The 21,033-nt window shown below is 43.7% G+C and overlaps 1 protein-coding gene across 1 annotated transcript in view; it reads right to left on the reverse strand.

Annotated features, from left to right (window-relative positions):
• Nucleotides 1-1,371: 1,371 nt before the first annotated feature.
• WDR35 (WD repeat domain 35) overlaps nt 1,372-21,033 on the reverse strand; it is a 117,708-nt gene continuing 98,046 nt past the window's right edge. Inside the window, exons 24-29 of the mRNA XM_073568283.1 lie at nt 17,732-17,842; nt 13,214-13,378; nt 6,872-7,012; nt 6,051-6,204; nt 2,126-2,366; nt 1,372-2,015 (exon numbers count right to left, since the gene is read on the reverse strand). Coding sequence (XP_073424384.1) covers nt 1,865-2,015; nt 2,126-2,366; nt 6,051-6,204; nt 6,872-7,012; nt 13,214-13,378; nt 17,732-17,842 — 963 coding nt within the window. The 3' untranslated portion in view covers nt 1,372-1,864. The remainder of the gene's footprint in view (nt 2,016-2,125; nt 2,367-6,050; nt 6,205-6,871; nt 7,013-13,213; nt 13,379-17,731; nt 17,843-21,033) is intronic.

The raw sequence follows: 21,033 nt of genomic DNA on the forward strand, positions 1-21,033 counted from the left end.
CAAGCGCTCAGTGCAGAGCGCAGGATAAATGTGTGCCGAGCCTTACTGCAATATTGCAATCTTTGGGAGGCATAATGGGAAAAAAAAAAATCAACAGCAGGTGAAGAATTGGCTTTATTTTTTACGCCGTTCCTGATGCGGTATAAGTGATTAGACGACTTTATTCTTTGGGCGGTGCGATTACAGGGATACCAGATTTATATCGGAATTTTATGTTTGGCTGCTGTCCCACACTAAATGACGCTTTTTATTGCAAAAACTAGTTTTTAAATCGCCCTATTTTGAGAGCATTAATTTTCCATGTTTCTGGCGACAGTCCTGTTACGGCTTGCTTTAAGGGGCAAGAGTTGATGTTTTTATTGTTTTTGGGCACAACATTTTTTTGATTGCTTTTTATTCCGATTTTTGAGAGGCAGAATGAACAAACATCAGCAGTTCAGGAACTGATTTAATGCCGTTCCCTATTTGGTAAAATTGATAAGGCAGTTTTATTCTTCTGGTCAGTACGATTACAGCGATACCTCATTTGTATAGTTTTTTTATGTTTTGGCGCTTCTATGCAATAAAAACTATTTTATAGAAAAAATAATAATTTTTCCGTCGCTTTATTCTGACCTGTAACTTTTTTATTTTTCCGCTCATCAAGTTGTATGGCGGCTTGTTTTTTGCAGGACAAAATGACGTTTTCATTTATATACCATGTTTATTTATATTCGTCTTTTTGATCGCGTTTTATTCCACTTTGGCGGTATGATGAAAAAGCATCATTTTTGCCTTGCTTTTTACGGTGTCCACTGAAGGGGATAACTGGGGGGACAGTTTAATAGGTCGGGTCGTTTCGGATGCGGCGATACCAAACGTGTACGTTTTTGTTTATATTTTTTTTTCACAAAAAAATTTATTTATGGGTACAGTATAATTTTTATTATTATTTAGTGATTTTTTTTTTTTAATTTTTGCTTTTTACTTTACTAAGTCCCTCTATGGGACTTTCACTTTCTGCAGTCTGATCGCAATTATAATGCATTAGAACTGTCAGCCCTGCAGACACAGGGGTGATCGGGGGCACACACACACAGGCTCTGTGCGCAGATTTGCCATGATATATCCATAGGTCCAAGTTCGGCAAGTAACAGCCAATCTGGATGTATGGATATGTCCAAGGACATAAAGAGGTTAAAAGAAGTTTTAAAACATGTTAAAAAATCTTAAACTTAAATCACACTTCTTTTCCCAATATGAAAGTAAAGAAACAAAAAAAAAAAATCATACTTGTTATCGCCACATACGTAATAGTCCAATGGTAATAATAGAAATGACAGTAAATATGGAATCACACGGCTCCAACAACGGAAAAATAACACAAGTAAATCTGCACAAATGTATTTATTTTTTAACAAGCTTCAGAGTTTATGTAAACCGCAAGCATATAAAACAAAATCTCAAAATCTCGACAAGTTTGGTATCGCTGTGGTCATACCTGGGGAATCATGCTTACAGGGTGTTTTTACTGTAAAAATGTCGCGGTTAAAAAGTTAAGGTAAAAGGTTCAAAAAAGCTATGGCTCATAGAACAATGAAATGAAAGCGCATAAGCACAAATGTAATGTAACACAAAAATAATTAATCTTATAATTTTGGGGGTTAGGACATTGTTCCATACTAGACACGGTCTGTAGGGTAAAAGTGGCACTGGTCCTGGGGAAAAATGACATGTCAATGTTTCTTACTGATCAGCCAGACTCAGCTATAAAAGTTCTGCAATCTGTGTGCAGAGTGATAACAGTGAATAAGCAAAAGAGCGGTCAGTGAATATTACAAATAACCTTTATTTACAACATGAAATGATCGGCCTGTGGAGACGATCACGATATGGAGCTGTGGCAGAGAGGGCAGAAGCTGTAGGCGGCGATCTCGCGGTCCTGCACGCCATGTTTACAGACGCTGCACATCCAGAACTGATAATCCGTGATGGGTCTTCCTGAAGCAACGCATGTTGGGAGTTTACCTTCACCTCTGTCAGGAGGAAAAAGAAATAAAACTAAATGAATAATTCCGCGTTATCGTTTTGGTCATGCGATGCTGGTGGCTAAGTTGGGAGTTTCCAGGATGAACAGCGCACCCACCCTTCTGGGAATACGTCCACGTCTGACTTCTGGCTGTCCTTCGGACTGTGCTTGGTGAAGATTTCCAGGGCAAGGTCTTCGTACTGCTGCCTCTGCTCGGGGACTATCGTCTCTAATGATTCCAGTTTAATGAAGGCCTTGGAGGATGTACCGAATGCCCTGTTTGCACAGCCGCAAAGTGCCACAAGTGAGTAGATCTCGACAGCAGGAATGATGTCCTCGTAGTCTCGTAGATGGAGAGCTGGAGATGACAAAGATACAGAAATGAAAATTTCCTTTAAATTAGTCTTAATAAATATCCTGAGGATGTGTCATCAATGTGCGATCACTGGGGTCCAACCGCCAGGACTATAGCTGGGAAGGTGCCACTGTGATTGGGGCGTCTCTGCTGAGCGCTGCTGTGTTCCCAGACATAGGACCAGCACCTGTCAACCACTACTGACCAATCAATTTAAGAAAACTCTTTAAAGCCTTAACAGGGTTTAGTAACTCGCATGAAGTGAAGAGGCGCCCAGACGTCGAGCTGCTAAAAAGGAATCTACAGCTTAATTAATCCACAGGATCACTTATTTTTCTCTTTCTATTGAATACTGCAAGAAAAATACTGAATTTACTGATTAAGAGGTGCAATCCAATACCCCTCTCAATATATTGTATGGTGTGTGTGTGTGTGTGTGTGTGTGTGTGTGTGTGTGTGTGTGTGTGTGTGTGTGTGTGTGTGTATCTACTACACTGGTCTCAATGTAGTGTGTGTATTTACGTAAAAACATACTATACTGAGAAAAGAATTGGAACACACATAATAATCATCGATTTCAGCCACATCCCCCCGCTACAGCATTGCAAATCTATAAGCCATATCATAGTGAATATGGAAGCAAGGCTAGCACTCTATTAAACTTTTTATGTGGCTGAGGCACTCTAAGCCCCTCCTTTGCAAACAGGTAATTAAAGAAAATAATCTAATGGATAGCAGATGCAGTTCCATCCCCAGCTTGCCTAAGAATGCAGAAAGCGACAAATTTATGGCCAGAAGAGATAACCTATCACCTCTAGCATCAGCTTTGAACAGAAAAAAAAGCAGATTACATAAAATCCTTTGTCCTCCATTTAGAAATTATTAATTGAGATTTTTATAAATGGAATAGATATGAAAGTCATATTTTTGGAGTCGTGATGAAGTGGCGAATGTAATGCATGATCTTAAAAGTCACTAGGCAGTGAAAAGAACACCTTCAAAATAAATATCAGCCAGATGGATGATGCTATCCATGCCATGTTTCCCAGCTATATAAATGTGAAATCGCGATAATCTCCCACCTGGGACCTCCAGGGGCGAAGATATCATAGAATTTGGCAATCTCATAATTTTCTAAGACTTAGCCGCATTCTATGGTTTTCTGTCCGTTCCCCCTCCTCCAAAATGACGAAGAGCTGCACTTCATAAAAGCCAAATCCAACCCCGCGACATCAGGTTTTGTACATTTTGTCTATTTATTCCTTTAATATCGTGTGATTGTATATACTGTATTGTTCTGTCCATTTTGTAACATCGGTGTATATTTTCATATACACTGCCTACTTTCTGGATTATATACAGTGGGGAAAAAAAGTATTTAGTCAGTCAGCAATAGTGCAAGTTCCACCACTTAAAAAGATGAGAGGCGTCTGTAATTTACATCATAGGTAGACCTCAACTATGGGAGACAAACTGAGAAAAAAAAATCCAGAAAATCACATTGTCTGTTTTTTTTTCATTTTATTTGCATATTATGGTGGAAAATAAGTATTTGGTCAGAAACAAAATTTCATCTCAATACTTTGTGATATATCCTTTGTTGGCAATGACAGAGGTCAAACGTTTTCTGTAAGTCTTCACAAGGTTGCCACACACTGTTGTTGGTATGTTGGCCCATTCCTCCATGCAGATCTCCTCTAGAGCAGTGATGTTTTTGGCTTTTCACTTGGCAACACGGACTTTCAACTCCCTCCAAAGGTTTTCTATAGGGTTGAGATCTGGAGACTGGCTAGGCCACTCCAGGACCTTGAAATGCTTCTTACGAAGCCACTCCTTCGTTGCCCTGGCGGTGTGCTTTGGATCATTGTCATGTTGAAAGACCCAGCCACGTTTCATCTTCAATGCCCTTGCTGATGGAAGGAGGTTTGCACTCAAAATCTCACGATACATGGCCCCATTCATTCTTTCATGTACCCGGATCAGTCGTCCTGGCCCCTTTGCAGAGAAACAGCCCCAAAGCATGATGTTTCCACCACCATGCTTTACAGTAGGTATGGTGTTTGATGGATGCAACTCAGTATTCTTTTTCCTCCAAACACGACAAGTTGTGTTTCTACCAAACAGTTCCAGTTTGGTTTCATCAGACCATAGGACATTCTCCCAAAACTCCTCTGGATCATCCAAATGCTCTCTAGCAAACTTCAGACGGGCCCGGACATGTACAGGCTTAAGCAGTGGGACACGTCTGGCACTGCAGGATCTGAGTCCATGGTGGCGTAGTGTGTTACTTATGGTAGGCCTTGTTACATTGGTCCCAGCTCTCTGCAGTTCATTCACTAGGTCCCCCCGCGTGGTTCTGGGATTTTTGCTCACCGTTCTTGTGATCATTCTGACCCCACGGGGTGGGATTTTGCGTGGAGCACCAGATCGAGGGAGATTATCAGTGGTCTTGTATGTCTTCCATTTTCTAATTATTGCTCCCACAGTTGATTTCTTCACTCCAAGCTGGTTGGCTATTGCAGATTCAGTCTTCCCAGCCTGGTGCAGGGCTACAATTTTGTTTCTGGTGTCCTTTGACAGCTCTTTGGTCTTCACCATAGTGGAGTTTGGAGTCAGACTGTTTGAGGGTGTGCACAGGTGTCTTTTTATACTGATAACAAGTTTAAACAGGTGCCATTACTACAGGTAATGAGTGGAGGAAAGAGGAGACTCTTAAAGAAGAAGTTACAGGTCTGTGAGAGCCAGAAATCTTGATTGCTTGTTTCTGACCAAATACTTATTTTCCACCATAATATGCAAATAAAATGAAAAAAAAAACAGACAATGTGATTTTCTGGATTTTTTTTTATCAGTTTGTCTCCCATAGTTGAGGTGTACCTATGATGTAAATTACAGACGCCTCTCATCTTTTTAAGTGGTGGAACTTGCACTATTGCTGACTGACTAAATACTTTTTTCCCCACTGTAAATAAATTTAAATAGATTCGTTCCTCTTGCTCTGTAATCTGCACCCCTGAAGTCATATGCTACCTGTCGGGTGTCCAATCCGCCTGCATAAACAAGAAATTGCATAACTGTCTTGATGATTGGAGGCAGAGGAGTGCTGGTTTGTGACCATCTGGCAATGGCTGGGAGATACCTGTGGGATCTCCCGGCTGTTCCCGGACAGTTTGATTAAGGGAAATCTTAATTCTTCAGCACGAGACATTGTGGAAATTTGCAGCCTACAACTTTGTGAGAACAGTTTCAAGAAGGGCCTTTTTTCATTCCCATTACTGTGCCCAGTGCACAAGGTCCATAAAGACCACAAAGACATGGAAGGGGAGTTCGGTGTGGAAGAACATGACCGACTGAACAGAGCCTGCACCTCAACCCCATCCAACACCTTTGGGATACACTATAATGGAGATGTCAATCAGTCTGACATTACAAATCATCTTCTGGATGAAGGGGCAAAAGTTCCCCCAGAAGCCAAACTCATGTAGAAATCCTTCGCAGCAGAGTAGAGGCTGTTATTACGGCAAATGAGACGAGCCTGTAGGACCTTTTTGACATCCCACTCCATGTAATCCATAGGCACTAATATGGAACTGTTCCCTCTATAACGGCTTCCAATATATATACACATCATTGGTAAAGAGTGAAGATACCAAGAATTGTACATGCTAATATTAGATCTCTACATACCTGTTCTCATGGCAGCATCTACATAGCCCTCGTAGAGCTGCCTCTGAGCCAGCAGGAAGAAGTGGTAAGCCTCAGCTCCTCGCCAGGGGTGGTCAATTATCCGATTATCAGATAAGCTATCCTCCTCCAGCAGACCAGCTATCGCAGAGGTAGCCTGCCCAAAAAATACAGAATAATATACAGAACTTTTCATCACCTAAATTACGGGTATGAGGAGAGCAGGATTCAGAGCTGATCCCATCATATCAGCTGTTCAATGAGACATCATGATCAGGTGGAGGCTGAGAAATCAGATTTACAGGGTTTATATTATTGTATTAAGTGCTAGTTACTCTACAGCTTTTATTTTTGCATGCTGAGTTCACCAGAAATACTGCCAGGCTGTAGGCTGATGCCATGTCTCTCCCCCATACTTTATACCGAAGCTCTGTGTACAAGAACAGGTTCACCACAAAGTCAGTGTTCACTCACCGTATATCTATTGAGAAATGGATTTAATGACTATATTGGCAGACATTTTTCCGTTAACCTAGCAAGATTATAGCTGGACGAGATGCAGAAGTTTTTTTTTTTTTATTACACTTTTGGGGTATTAATAAATTAATGGCAGACTTCCTTTTTCTTTTTTACGCCTTGTACCATACAGTACCTAAAATAGATTCCAGCGATACCATATATTGATTTTTTATGTTTAAACTATTTGCAAATTTGGGGGGGGGGGGGGGGATTGAGCGTTAATACATTTTTCATTTTATCTGTGATCACTAGATGTCTTGGGAGTAGTAGTATTACACCCCGCGGAGAGCGAGTACTCGTTGTACCTCCGTCTGTTTCCCCTTCAGTTTCCCTTTCTGTGTGTTCTTCACGTGTGTCTGATATTGCTCCACCAGTAAAGCAGCCAGGACATACAACTTCTTCACACGCAATGGCTTTGTGCGTTTTTTAGCTTCATCATCAGCGATCTGCAGAAAGAAGAAACGGCAGATTATACTTAGGATTGCAGCTGAAAAATGAAGGAATATAAAAACAAAGACTTTGGGCACAAACTTTGATATCCAGATTCAGTGGTCAAAAATGATGTTGAGAAGGCCGAACTTTTAAAATTCCATTTTGCATCTGTGTTCTCTAAGAAAGCAATTGTTGTAACATCAACTGATCTTCACTGTGCCATCGAAGGAATAAAAGAATCCACACTATCCATAAACAGGGAGATTGTGAGGGAACACTTAGCTAATTTAAATGAATTTAAATCTATTGGTTCAGATGAATTGCATTCTAGGGTACTGAAAGAGTTATCAGAGGAAATTGCAGAACCACTAGCCAGAATATTTGAAAAATCCTGGACAAAAGGAGAAGCCCCAGAGGATTGGAGAAGGGCAAATGTTGTCCCTATCTTCAAAACAGGAAAGAAGATGGAGTCAGGCAAGGCTAGTGAGCCTTACTTCTATACCAGGAAAGATCTTTGAACACATTATTAAACAGCATGGGTGTGACCTGAGCGTAAGTGCGAACTGTGGTAAGTGTGTGACTTGAGATTCAGTGAAGAGGTATTTGGAAAACCTTTAAAAAATACCTGTATGAATGGTTGTGAGTTGCTGAATTGTGGGTTGCTGAGTGCTTTTCTACCTGTTCACTTTTTTGGGGGGGCTGTTTAAACTATTTTTTCTCTCTACAGGGTTAATCTCTTACTTTACTATTTGTGTTTTTAAGGGTTAAATATATTGCATTTCAATCTTGAGGTGTAACTGTATTCACAAGGGGTTAATTAAAGGTGGGGGTTCATAATTAAGGGTTTATAAGGGGCAGCTGGTTGGGGCTCAACTCCTTTTGGAAGTGCATTGAGCAGCAGGGTGGAATGCTGGTAAAAGCGAAAAAAAAAAATCTCTTTTAAATCTTCTGCCTGAGCGAGTGTGAACGAGCTGAGTGTGACCTGAGCGTACGTGCGAACTGTGGTAAGTGTGTGACTTGAGATTCAGTGACTTTGGATTCAGGGAGTTTCCAAGGGAGGTATTACTGAATTGCTGTTATATTATATTAATACTTTTTATTTATTTTTGCTTATCTTATTGTCTGGTGCAATCCCCATTAGGATGAGCTCCACTATTGCTAATGCCATCCAGTGCACGTCTTGCCGCATGTATGAAATCCTTGAACAGCCGGTCGAGGGCGAATACTGCTGTGCGAGATGTGAGCACGTTGTGCATTTGGAAGCCCAGATACTGGATCTATATGTGCAGCTGGCAACACTGAGATCCATAGACAATATGGAAAGGAGTCTGCTGCTCACTGAGCAGACGCTCAATGGGATAGATGGGGGGATGCTAGGTTGAAGCTGCAGGACAGTGAAGCAGCTAGCTGGGTGACAGTTAGAAGGTGGGGTAGAGGGAAGAGCACCAGGGAGGCTAGTCCTGATCTGGCACACCACAATAAGTTTGCTAAGTTGGTAGATGAGGGGAGTGTCAGTGCAGGAGTAGCACTGCAGCAGCAAGGTATGTCCTCTGAAAGCCGGAGGAGTGTCTGCTCCAGTAAGGGGGGAAATAGGAGAGCAGGGCAGGCCAGACAGGTGCTGGTAGTGGGGGACTCAATTATTAGGGGAACAGATAGGGCAATCTGTCACAAAGACAGGGATCATCGAACAGTATGCTGCCTACCTGGCGCTCGAGTCCGACACATCGCTGATCGGGTTGAGAGATTACTAGGAAGGGCTGGTGAGGATCCAGTGGTCATGGTGCACATTGGCACAGATGATAAAGTTAGAGGTAGGTGGAAGGTCCTTAAAGATGATTTCAGGGAATTAGGCTGCATGCTTAAAGCAAGGACCTCCAAGGTGGTATTTTCAGAAATACTTCCTGTACCACGTGACACGCCAGAGAGGCAACGGGAGATTAGGGAGATTAATAAGTGGCTCAGGAATTGGTGTAGGAAGGAGGGGTTTGGGTTCCTGGAGAACTGGGCCAACTTCTCAGTTGGTTACAGATTCTACGCTAGGGACGGGCTGCACCTCAATGGGGAGGGTGCAGCTGTGCTGGGGAGAAAATGGCTAGAAGGTTGGAGGAGTGCTTAAACTAGGGACTGGGGGGAGGGTATGAGGATGAGGAAAAAGCCAATATGCTAAATGACTTTTTTTCAACAGTATTTAAACAAGAAAATCCCATGACGGATAACATGATCAGTGATAAAAAAAAAATTCTCCATTAAATGTCACCTGCTTAACCCAGCAGGAAGTACGGCAGCATCTAAAAATCACTAAAATTGACAAATCCCCGGGCCCGGATGGGATACACCCCCGAGTACTGCAGGAATTAAGTACCGTCATAGATAGACCATTATTTTTAATCTTTAAAGATTCCATAATAACAGGATCTGTACCACAGGACTGGCGTATGGCAAATGTGGTGCCAATATTCAAAAAGGGGACAAAAACTGAACTTGGAAATTATAGGCCAGTAAGTTTAACCTCAACTGTGGGTAAAAGCCTGGAGGGTTTTCTAAGAGATACTATACTGAAGTATCTGAAGAAGAATAACCTCATGACCCAATATCAACATGGGTTTACAAGGGACCGTTCCTGTCAGACTAATCTGATAAGCTTCTATGAAGAGGTAAGTTCTGGACTGGACCAAGGAAACGCAGTGGATGTGGTGTACATGGACTTTTCAAAAGCTTTTGATACGGTGCCACACAAAAGGTTGATACATAAAATGAGAACAATGGGGATAGGGGAAAATATGTGTAAGTGGGTTAAGAGCTGGGTCAGCGATAGGAAACAAAGGGTTGTTATTAATGGAGCATTAATGGGTCACGGTTAGCAGTGGGGTACCACAGGGGTCAGTATTGGGCCCGCTTTTTTTTTAACATATTATTAATGACCTTGTAGGGGGCATAGAGAGTAGAATTTCAATATTTGCAGAAGACACTAAACTCTGCAGGGTAATCAATACAGAGAAGGACAATTTTATATTACAGGAGGATTTATGTAAACTAGAAGCTTGGGCTGATAAATGGCAAATGAGCTTTAATGGGCATAAATGTAAGGTCATGCACTTGGGTAGAACAAACAAGATGTATAATTATGTGCTTAATTGTAAAACACTGGGCAAAACTGTCACTGAAAAAGACCTGGGTGTATGGGTGGACGACAAACTCACATTTAGTGGTCAGTGTCAGGCAGCTGCTTCAAAGGCAAATAAAATAATGGGATGCATTAAAAGAGGCATAGATGCTCATGAGGAGAACATAATTTTACCTCTATATAAGTCACTAGTGCGACCACACTTAGAATACTGCGTACAGTTCTGGTCTCCGGTGTATAAGAAAGACATAGCTGAACTGGAGCGGGTGCAGAGAAGAGCGACCAAGGTTATTAGGGAACTGGGGGGTCTGCAATACCAAGACACGTTATTACACTTGGGGTTATTTAGTTTGGAAAATCGAAGGCTTAGGGGTGATCTTATTACAATGTATAAATATATGCGGGGACAGTACAAAGACCTTTCTAATGATTTTTTTACTCTTAGACCTGTGACGGGGACAAGGGGGCATCCTCTACGTCTGGAGGAAAGAAGGTTTGAGCATACTCACAGACGCGGATTCTTTACTGTAAGAGCAGTGAGACTATGGAACTCTCTGCCATATTATGTTGTAATGAGTGATTCCGTATTAAAATTTAAGAAGGGCCTGGATACCTTTCTTGAAAAGTATAATATTACAGGGCATATACACTAGTAGTTTCCTTATTATTGTTTTGATCCAGGGAGCTAGTCTGATTGCCGTATGTGGAGTCGGGAAGGAATTTTTTTCCCCAATGTGAAGCTTACTGTTGCCACATGTTTTTTTTTTGCCTTCCTCTGGATCAACACGTTAGGGGAAGTTAGGAAAGGATATGGGTTGAACTAGATGGACTTAAAGTCTTCATTCAACCTTAATTAATATGTTACTATGTATGTAAGTACTTGGATAAGAATACAGTAAAGAACTAGAGCCAGCATGCATTTGTAGCAAACAAGTCATTCCAGACTACTCAAATTTCTTTTTATGATGGAATCACTGACTGGGCGGATCAGGGAAATGTGGTAGATATAGTATATCTCAACTTCAGCAAAGCATTTGATAAAGTATCTCATACTATCCTTATTGAAAAAAATGACCAAGTATAGAATTGACAAGGCTATGCGGTTAGGTGGTTCATAACTGGCTCAGTTATCGTACTCAAAGAGTGGTTATAAATGGTTGCACATACAATTGGAAGAGTATTTCAAGTGGAGTACCACAAGTCTCTGTCCTGTCCCCCATGTTGTTCAACATTTTTATAAATGATCTCGATAAGGGAACTGAACTGATCAAATTTGCAGATGATGCACAGTTAGGAGAGATAGCTAACACTAGAGAAGAGAAAGGATTTAGAAGGATCTAGATAAGCTTGAACAATGGGCAGCGACTAATAGAATGATATTCAACAGGGAGAAATGCAACATTCTACATCTGGGCAAGAAAAACGAAAATTACATCTACAAAATGGTAGGAACAGAACTAAGCAACAGTATGTGTGAAAAAGATTTGGGTATACTAATAGATCACAGACTACACGAGTCAACAGTGTGATGCAGCAGCAAAAAATGCAAACACAGTTCTAGGATGTATTAAGAGAAGCATAGAGTCTAGATCACATGCAGTAATTATCCCCCTCTACTCCTCCCTGGTCAGGCCTCATCTGAAGTACTGTGTCCAGTTCTGGGCACAGAATTTTTAAAAATACATTGACAAACTGGAGCAAGTTCAGAGAAGAGCTACCAGGATGGTGAGCGGACTGCAAAGTATATCCTACGAGGAACGGTTAAAGGATCTGGGAAAGTTTAGCTTGCAAAAAAGAAGGCTAAGAGGAGACCTGGTAGCTGTCTACAAATATCTGAAGGGCTGTCACAGTGTAGAGGGATCATCCTTATTCTCATTTTCACATGGAAACACGAGAAACAATTGAATGAAACTGAAAGGGAGAAGATACAAATTAGATATTAGAAAAACCTTTTTGACAGTGAGTGTGATCAATGAGTGGAACAGGATGCCACGAGAGGTGGTGAGTTCTCCTTCAATGGAAGCCTTCATACAAATGCTGAACAGACATCTATCTGAGATGGTTTAGGTTGGACACGATGGCCCTGGAGGTCCCTTCCAACTCATTTTATGATTCTATGAAATTGTAATAAAAACAATTAAAAAGTGATATGTACCTGAAAAAAAGTACCAGAAAATACAGCCTCTCCGCAAATAACAAAACCTCACACTGCTAAACTGATGGGAAAAAAGTGGCTCACGGAAAACAATGACACAAGCCTTTTCTTCAAGTTTTTATATTTTAAAAGATGAGAAAAAAAAATATACATTTATGTTAAAACCAAACTAATAAGCAGGATAAAGTTACCGGGTCATTTACCATAGTAAAAGCTGTAAAACCGAAATCAAATAATGGCAAAATTGTTGCTTTTTTTATTATCAATTCCATCTAAAAAGATTTTTTTTTTTCTGTACATTATGCGGTACTGCCATGTCAATGTAAAAATAAAAAAAAATGGTTCCTGAAAGACAAGACAAAAATAAATTAAAGCAAAAAAAAAAAAAAAGTGGCTACAACAGGGAGGAATCTAAAAAAAACATAAACTTATAAAATAAATCTTTAACAAATAAATAAACACAACCTTCTTTCCCTAAATCTCCTTGAACAGATGTAGCAGGCACTATCAGTAGATGGCAGCACTCATTCACTTATGGGATTTATTTGCGTTCATAGTAATTCTGCCTGTATCGGCACTTTGTAAAAGTAAGTGCCACCTTTCTGGCAACTATATATTGGCTGCTTGCTTAGGCTAGGGCTTCATATAGACTTTTCACTTACCAGGCACAACACCGTATAATTGGTAGTGACTGTGCCTGGTACTGCAGTTCCGTACAATTCACACAATGCAATACCTGGTACAACCACTATGAGATATTTGGTGCTGTGCCTGGTAAATGAAGCTGGGCAGAGCTCGCCAGAGGATCGTGGTCTCCTCAATCATTTGATCACCTTCAATTTGAATAACAGAAGTCTGAGAAACTAACTTAGGAATAGGATTAGATACTGCAGCGAGGTTCTGGGGCTGGTTTGGGGTCCTATAGTCCATCCTTACCTGGAACAGGAGTTTTGCTGCTTCTAGGAAGTGGTTGGCTTTCCGGTAAAGCTCAATGGCGTCCAGCGTCTTGTTCTTCTCTAGCAAATGAGAAGCGTGCTTGGCAAGCAAGGATCCGATTTCTTTCATGTTGTGGTTCTTGGCGAGCTCGACTGCTTTGTTCCACTGTAAAGAAAACACTTTGGGTGATTTCTAATAGATTTGGCGACTCTTTGCAAGTTTTCATAAACCAGATATCGCATGGAGAGGACGAGTATATACAGTACAGGGCTGAAGAGAGCAGATGAAAACAGAAGAACAACCATCAACCTAACTGTGGAGTGACGGAAGCCAAAATTCAGAACAACCTTCAAATTCACTGGCATAGAAAACTACGAAAAAGGCACAAAGTCTCAGGATGCCTCCCAGATGTCTCAGTGCTGACAGTATGAATTAGACTGCGTAGGACGAGACGGCTCATTTTATAATACAATACATTATACTATTAAGTAACTACATGTACGAGTCCTCACTGGGCACTAATAAAAAAAAAATGGAAAAAATACAATACATACCAATATAATAGTAATAATAATTATTATAATAATACAGAAAAGTTAATAGATCACCCGCTTTTTTTTCCTAAATCCTAAAAAAATACATGTTTGTATTACCACAAGTGTAATACAAAATACTACCGTATATACTTGTGTATAAGCCGAGATTTTCAGCACATTTTTTTTTGTGCTGAAAATGCCCCCTTGGCTTATACACGAGTCATTGTGAAGAAAGCCAGTGGGGGAGGGGGAGCGGCGGCAGGAGAAGGTGGCTAGGATATCATACTCACCCTCCTGTGCCGTCGCTGAACGTCCCCTGCATCCTCCGTTGTCCTGGGGCTGACAGCTTCTTCCTTTCTTCAGTGGTCACATGGTACCGCTCATTAAGGTCATGAATATGGACACCTATTGGCGTGGCAGCATATTCATGACCTTAATGAACGGTACCATGTGACCGCTGAAGACAGGAAGAAGCTGTCAGCCCCAGGACAACGGAGGATGCAGGGACGTTTAGCGATGGCACAGGAGGGTGAGTATGAAGGAGGAGGACGGGGGAGTACTGAGAAGGACTGGGGGAGGACAGGGGAGAACAGGGGAGCACAGAAGAGCACGGAGGAAAGAACGGCGGAGGACTGGGGAGGACAGGGGAGCACAGAAGAGGACTGGGGGAGGATGGGGAGCACAGAAGAGCACAGAGGACTGGGGGAGCACAGAAGAGCACGTAGGAGGGCCTGGGGAGCACAGAAGAGCAAGGAGGAGGACTGGTGGAGGATGGGGGAGCACGGAGGATGACTGGGGAAGGAAGGGGGAAGCACGGAGGATTGGGGGAGGACAGGGGAGCACAGAAGAGCATGGAGGAGGACTGGGGGAGGACAGGGAAGCGCAGAAGAGCATGGAGGAGGACTGGGGGAGGACGGGGGAGCAAAGAAGAGCTCGAAGGAGGACTGGGGGAGGATGGGGGAAGCACGGAGGAGGACTGGGGGAGGACAGGGGAGCACGGAGGAGGACTGGGGGAGGACGGGGGAGCACAGAAGAGCACAGGGGAGCACGGAGGAGGACTGGGGGAGGACGGGGGAGCACGGAGGAGGACTGGGGGAAGCACAGAAGAGGACTGGGGGAGGACGGGGGAGCACAGAAGAGCACAGAGGACTGGGGGAGCACAGAAGAGCACGTAGGAGGGCCTGGGGAGCACAGAAGAGCAAGGAGGAGGACTGGTGGAGGATGGGGGAGCACGGAGGACGACTGGGGAAGGAAGGGGGAAGCACGGAGGAGGACTGGGGGAGGACAGGGGAGCACAGAAGAGCATGGAGGAGGACTGGGGGAGGACAGGGAAGCACAGAAGAGCATGGAGGAGGACTGGGGGAGGATGGGGGAGCAAAGAAGAGCACGAAGGAGGACTGGGGAGGATGGGGGAAGCACGGAGGAGGACTGGGGGAGGACAGGGGAGCACGGAGGAGGACTGGGGGAGAACGAGGGAGCACAGAAGAGCACGGGGGAGCACGGAGGAGGACTGGGGGAGGACGGGGGAGCACGGAGGAGGACTGGGGGAAACACAGAGGAGGACTGGGGGAGGACAGGGGAGCACAGAAGAGCATGGAGGAGGACTGGGGGGAGGACGGGGGAGCACAGAAGAGCACGGAGGATTGGGGAAGCAAGGAGGAGGACTGGGGGAGCATGGAGCAGGATGGGAGAAGCATGGAGGAGGACGGGGGAGCATAGAGGAGGACGGGAGAGGACAGGGAGCTGAGCCATACATAGAAGGATGGGAGAGCCGAGCCATGCATACTTGGAGGGGGGAGAGCCACACAGAGCAGGCCAGGGATGAGGGGACAATGCACACCCGGCTTACACTTGAGTCAATAAGCTTACCCAGTTTTTGGTGGCAAAATTAGGGGCCTCAGCTTATACTTGGGTCGGCTTATACTCGAGTATATACGGTATGTTTCCCATTCCATAAAAAAACAGAAAAAAATAGAAATTAATTTGCCACTGTTTTATCGGTTGCCGCCTAAAAAACGGAACAAAAAGAGATCAGAAAGCTGAAGGGACCCCAAAATGGCACTGATGAAAACTACAGCTCATACTGAAAACACAAGCCCCATATACGGTAACTCTCCTCTTAATAGATGAGGAGAAAAAAAAAACAAAAGTGAGCAGGGGCCCACTGGGCCCTAAGGGACCGCATAAATCTGGCTTATCCGCTCTCAGCCGCTTCCGTAGCCCACTACTTGTGGCACCACTTGTACTTGTCAAGAAAGATAGAGATGGGAAAAACGGTTGTGCAACATCAGCACCCGACCCACGCTGAGAAGGAAGAAGACGCCGAAGTGTTGTCACTCCATCAGCACGTGGGAACTCCGGGGCCTTGTGCTGCAGCGCTTGGCTCCATATGGCAGGCTACGGTTTTGTGCATGGCCGCAAGCCAGCAAGGATCGGATCAGTGCGGGTCTCAGAGGTCAGACCCCCGGCTGACATGTGGTGCATATCCTATAGCCATGCCATGACTTACTAAGATAATATAATACAAGGGTTTTGTTTTGTTTTTTTTCCACGACCACAATAAAAGCAAACAAGACTTCCAGCAGCAATGCCGACACTCCAGTGATAGCAGACGAATGCCTTTTGTATACTTGCGGTTACATGATCGCCTGCTCCCAGCAGCAGAGCATCCTCACAGCGCACACATAGAGTGACTGCAGACTTGTACCTTAAGGCTGGACAACCCCTTGAAGGCTCTTGTGTTTGCCCACACATCCATTCCATGGCAGTTTCCTGGGATCTCCCAGACTGCATAGTTGTGGCATATCTGGCAGCTCCAGTTGCCGCTCCACATCCCGACACCATCTTTAGACTTCCAGTCCTCCTTGCATACATTTCCTGTACAGTATGTCCACCCATGATAGGTGACACCACTAATGACGTTGTGTTCATTGAGAAAAGAGGACTGTATGTACGAGATGTCAGTGGAAGCTAAAAAAAAATATAGCCGGATTGCAACTACGTAACCCGAGATTGGGCAATCCTGGATCTTTCAGCAATACAAATATACTGCAAAGTGCCTTGTATTTCTATATCCCCATTGGTTGCACATAAGGCAGAAGATGCTGGGCCTGTAAAAACTCCTTAAAAGATTATTGTCAAGAAACCAACTTAATCCCTATACACTGAATAATGTAAAACTTGCTGATTGCCGAGGGTCCAACCGCTAGGACCTGCAGCAATCCCGAAATCAGGGCTCTGCAGTCCTGACCTGTCGGGAGTGGAGCCGCGCAGGCTCGGCCTCCGCTCCATTCTATGGATCGGACATAAGAAGTGCAGAGCTCAGTAGTCCCAAAGACACTAAAAGGAGCAATGCAACGATAACCAGCATGTGCAACTCCGCTCCATTCAGGACAGGACTGCAGAGCTCCATTCCGGAGCTTCTAAAGCCCCAATCTTGGCATCACTAGGGGTCACAGCGGTCAGAACCCATCGATCAGTACGATCCCCCTATCCGATGTATAGAAGATAAGTTAAAGGGTTATTCCCCCAAAAATCTAGTTTTCTCCAAACCCGATATTGATATAGATCCATCAAAGTCCTCCATGACACCACTGCAGCTGAAAGAAGCCACAAGAGACGGCATGCTGTCAGAATCTCTCCCTAGTATGGCCGCAGGTTTTGGGCCTGGAATTTCAAGTTGAATGCGTTTTGGGGCAATAAATACATTTTTGAAATCACTCTAAACAAGTGCAGACTGCAGTCAATCCCCTCTGATGTCAGCTGGGGTGGTCTGCACACTGTCAGGATTCAGCAATATTCCGTTGCATAGAGTGACTGCAGAAATCTCTGTTTAGCCCAGAAATCTGCTAGAAATCAATATGAACATCTCCAGGTAGGTCCTTGAAAGCTCTAGGTACTTATTTTAATCTAGTGAGGAAATGTTTTTAAAAGATACAACAAAAATGAAGCAAAGTCAATGTGTGCCACTGACACCGCTCACCTGATTGAGGTGCATGCAGGCATCTACCGCTGCTTTCGGCATGTTGCACTTCAAAAACGCTGCCACGGCCTGCTCACACATACCCACGGTCACGAACATGCGGGCGATGTCCTGTGCATGAGAAATGCCTGTTAGTAACACTGCACGTATATGTGATATTAGGCGATAATCACTCACTACTGAGATACTAACTTTGTTATTTTATATATAGAAAAATCTATTATCTATTCAATATCTATCGCAATTGTTAGGCAGATGTGGAGAAAGTGCTGCAAAGTAAGAATGGTTTCAAAGATAGAAGCGCTAATAGTTTATTTTCAGCAATTAACAAAACACAAAATGAATGAACAAAAGAAAAATCTAAATAAACTCAATGTCTGGTGTGCACACCGCTTTTTAAGACGCTCAGCAGGGAGGTTGTTCCAAACATCTTGGAGGACTAACCACAGATCTTCTGTGGATGTTGCTTGTGCAAATCCTTCTGTCTCCTCATGTATTCCTGAGTCTGAACCAGATGGACAAATGTCTTTTTTCAGCCTTGTTAACTATGTTACTCCCAGACAGACTGGATGATGTGAGATCAGGGCTCTGTGTGGCCGTATGATCACTTCCAGGACTCCTTGTTCTGATGACATTGGATGTTTGTTTGGGGTCATTGTCCTACTGCAGAATTAATTTGGAGGCTGCATGAAGGATCTCAAGAAATTACCATACATCACGCTTTCCCCTGTACTGGAAAGTCCGCTACCTCGGAGTAACCCTCGATCCTGCCCCATCCGTGAAACCGTAAACCCAAGCTCTCGCCACTTTCTGCCACCTCCAACTCAAAAATATTTCCAAAATCTGTCATTTCCTCAACCAAGAGTATAATAAAATGTTAGCGCATGCCCTCCTCATCATCTCCCGCCTTGACTATTGCAATATCCTCCTCTGTGGCCTCCCTGATTAACACTCTCGCATCTCTCCAGTCAGTCATTAACTCTGCTGTCCACCTAATTCACCTCTATACTCGCTATTTCCCTGCTTCTCCCTTCATTGGCTCCCAATTCCCCAATGTTTCCAGTTCAATCTACTAACATTGACCTATATCTTCCAAAACGCAATCTCTGGTCCTCCCAAGACCTCCTTCTCTCCTCCACACTTATATGCTTCTCGCCCAGTCGCCTACAAGACTCCTAAGTATCACCCATCACCTGAAACTCTGTGACGCAACACGTTCGATTCTGACAAATTCGGAAGACAGAACTTGATAACCCATCTCTTCAGAACAGCTTACAACCTGCAATAACCCCGATGCTACCTCACCACAGGAGCTGCTGCAACCTGCTGCCACCCCCAACCGTTTCTTTCCCCATTACCCGTAGACTAAGCCCACAAGGGCAGGGCCCTCTCCTTTCTGTAACAGGCTGTCATTGTTAGTTTGTTCTAACTTACATCTGTATTCTGTACATAACCCCTAATCACATACAGCACCATGGAATCAATGATGTGCTACATAGAAATAACAATAATAAAAGGATAAGCATCTGCCTGTATTTGTCAGCACTGAGGACACCAAAAAATGGGCAATGTTGAGGACCTTAGAAGCAGTGGTCGGGTCAAGGGAACTTAGTGCAACAGATAAAATACAGATCATACTTACCTTCAAAATTAGAAGATGTCTAGCAGAGCCATCAGGTCAGAACTAGCAGAAACCAGAGGACTCTAGCTACACCCATCTACTGTTCAGAGAAGACTGGTCAGAAGTGGTCTTCATGGAAGAACTGTGGCCAAAAACAAGGTCAAGCGACTCAACAATTCACAAAACAATGGGAAACATTTGGCAGTGACAGAAGGCACCCTGCTTTCCGAAGGCTGGAAAGCGGCACAATCATGAGTGTCTGCAGGAACAGTGCGTCCTGGTGGAAGGTCCTTGCAGGTGTTTGGGGCTACATTTCAGCAACTGGAGTCAGGCTTACATGTCTCCTAATGCTGAGAAATACAGGAAGATCCTTATCCATCATGTAATACCATCTGGGAGAAGTCTGGCTCCAAACTTAAAAGTCCAAATATCCATGAAACACAGTCCGAGTACGGATTGCAACACAAGGACCGGCCATGAATCTCCTGACCTGAACTTGAATCCTCATATATGCCTATGAGCCTGTCAAATCTGGGTTAGGAGACCCACAGACAGTCCGTGCATTGCTATCCATAGTGTGAATATGATACATGAATGTCTGATTTGGGGCTCATTATGCCAAAGGACAACGACTCTAAACATCCAGCCATTGTTATCGAGAATTATCTTCTCTGTAAATAATTATGAGTCCTGGAAGCAATGATACAGCCACACAGATCTCAACATCATGGAGTCTGTCTTGGATTACATGGCATACACAGAAGATCTGTGGTTAGTTCTCCAAGATGTTCGGAACGACCTCCCTGCTGAGGTCCTTAAAAAAAATGTCTGCAAGTGCACGTACCTAGAAGAATTGATAAAGGTAAAGGGCGGTAACCAAAAAGGGATTTGATTGAGATTTTGCTTGTTTATTTGGCATTTTGTTAAATTATTCTATTTTTGAAACCATTCTTAAGCTGGAGTCACACATAGCGACTTACCAGCGATCCCGACAACGATATCAACGTGTCAGGATCGCTGGTAAGTCACAATGTGAGCGCTGGTGAGCTGTCAAACAGACAGGTCCATCACCGATTAGCACAGCGATGCCGCGCGCGCAGCATCGCTGTGTTCATTAGCGCTGATGCCATATTCATGTCAAAAATAGAATTAAAATAAAAAAATATTGTAATTCTCACCTTCCGACGTCCCGCGCAGCATTCCCGCCTCTCTCCACGCTCCGGTCCCAGTAATCCTTTGCGAGAATTACCGCGATGACGTCAGTTCTCGCGGGATCGCGAAGTCTCGCGGTCATTCTTGCAAAGGCTTACTGGGACCGGGAGCATGGAGAGAGGAGGGAAGACTGCGCGGGACGCCCGAAGGTGAGAATAACAATATTTTTTACTTTTTTTAATTATTTTACAGCTGATCGCTGGTCTCCCGCCTGTCACACGCAGCGATGCGTGCTGACCAGCGGGAGATTAGCGACGAAAAAAATGTCCATAGGTTTCTTGCAGTGATCCCGGCAAGGGGGCCGGTCGCTGATCGCTGTCACACACAGCGATCTCGCTGGTGAGATCGCTGTTGTGTCACAAAAGTTGTGACTCAGCAGCGATCTCGCTAGCGAGATTGCTATGTGTGACGGGGCCTTTACTTTGCAGCATTTTTTCCCACACCTATGATATCTATATCCTATCTGTTA

Source organism: Dendrobates tinctorius, unplaced genomic scaffold, assembly GCF_039654945.1.
Source record: "Dendrobates tinctorius isolate UK_male_01 unplaced genomic scaffold, ASM3965494v1 ptg000021l, whole genome shotgun sequence".
In the NCBI taxonomy this organism is placed as follows: domain Eukaryota; kingdom Metazoa; phylum Chordata; class Amphibia; order Anura; family Dendrobatidae; genus Dendrobates; species Dendrobates tinctorius.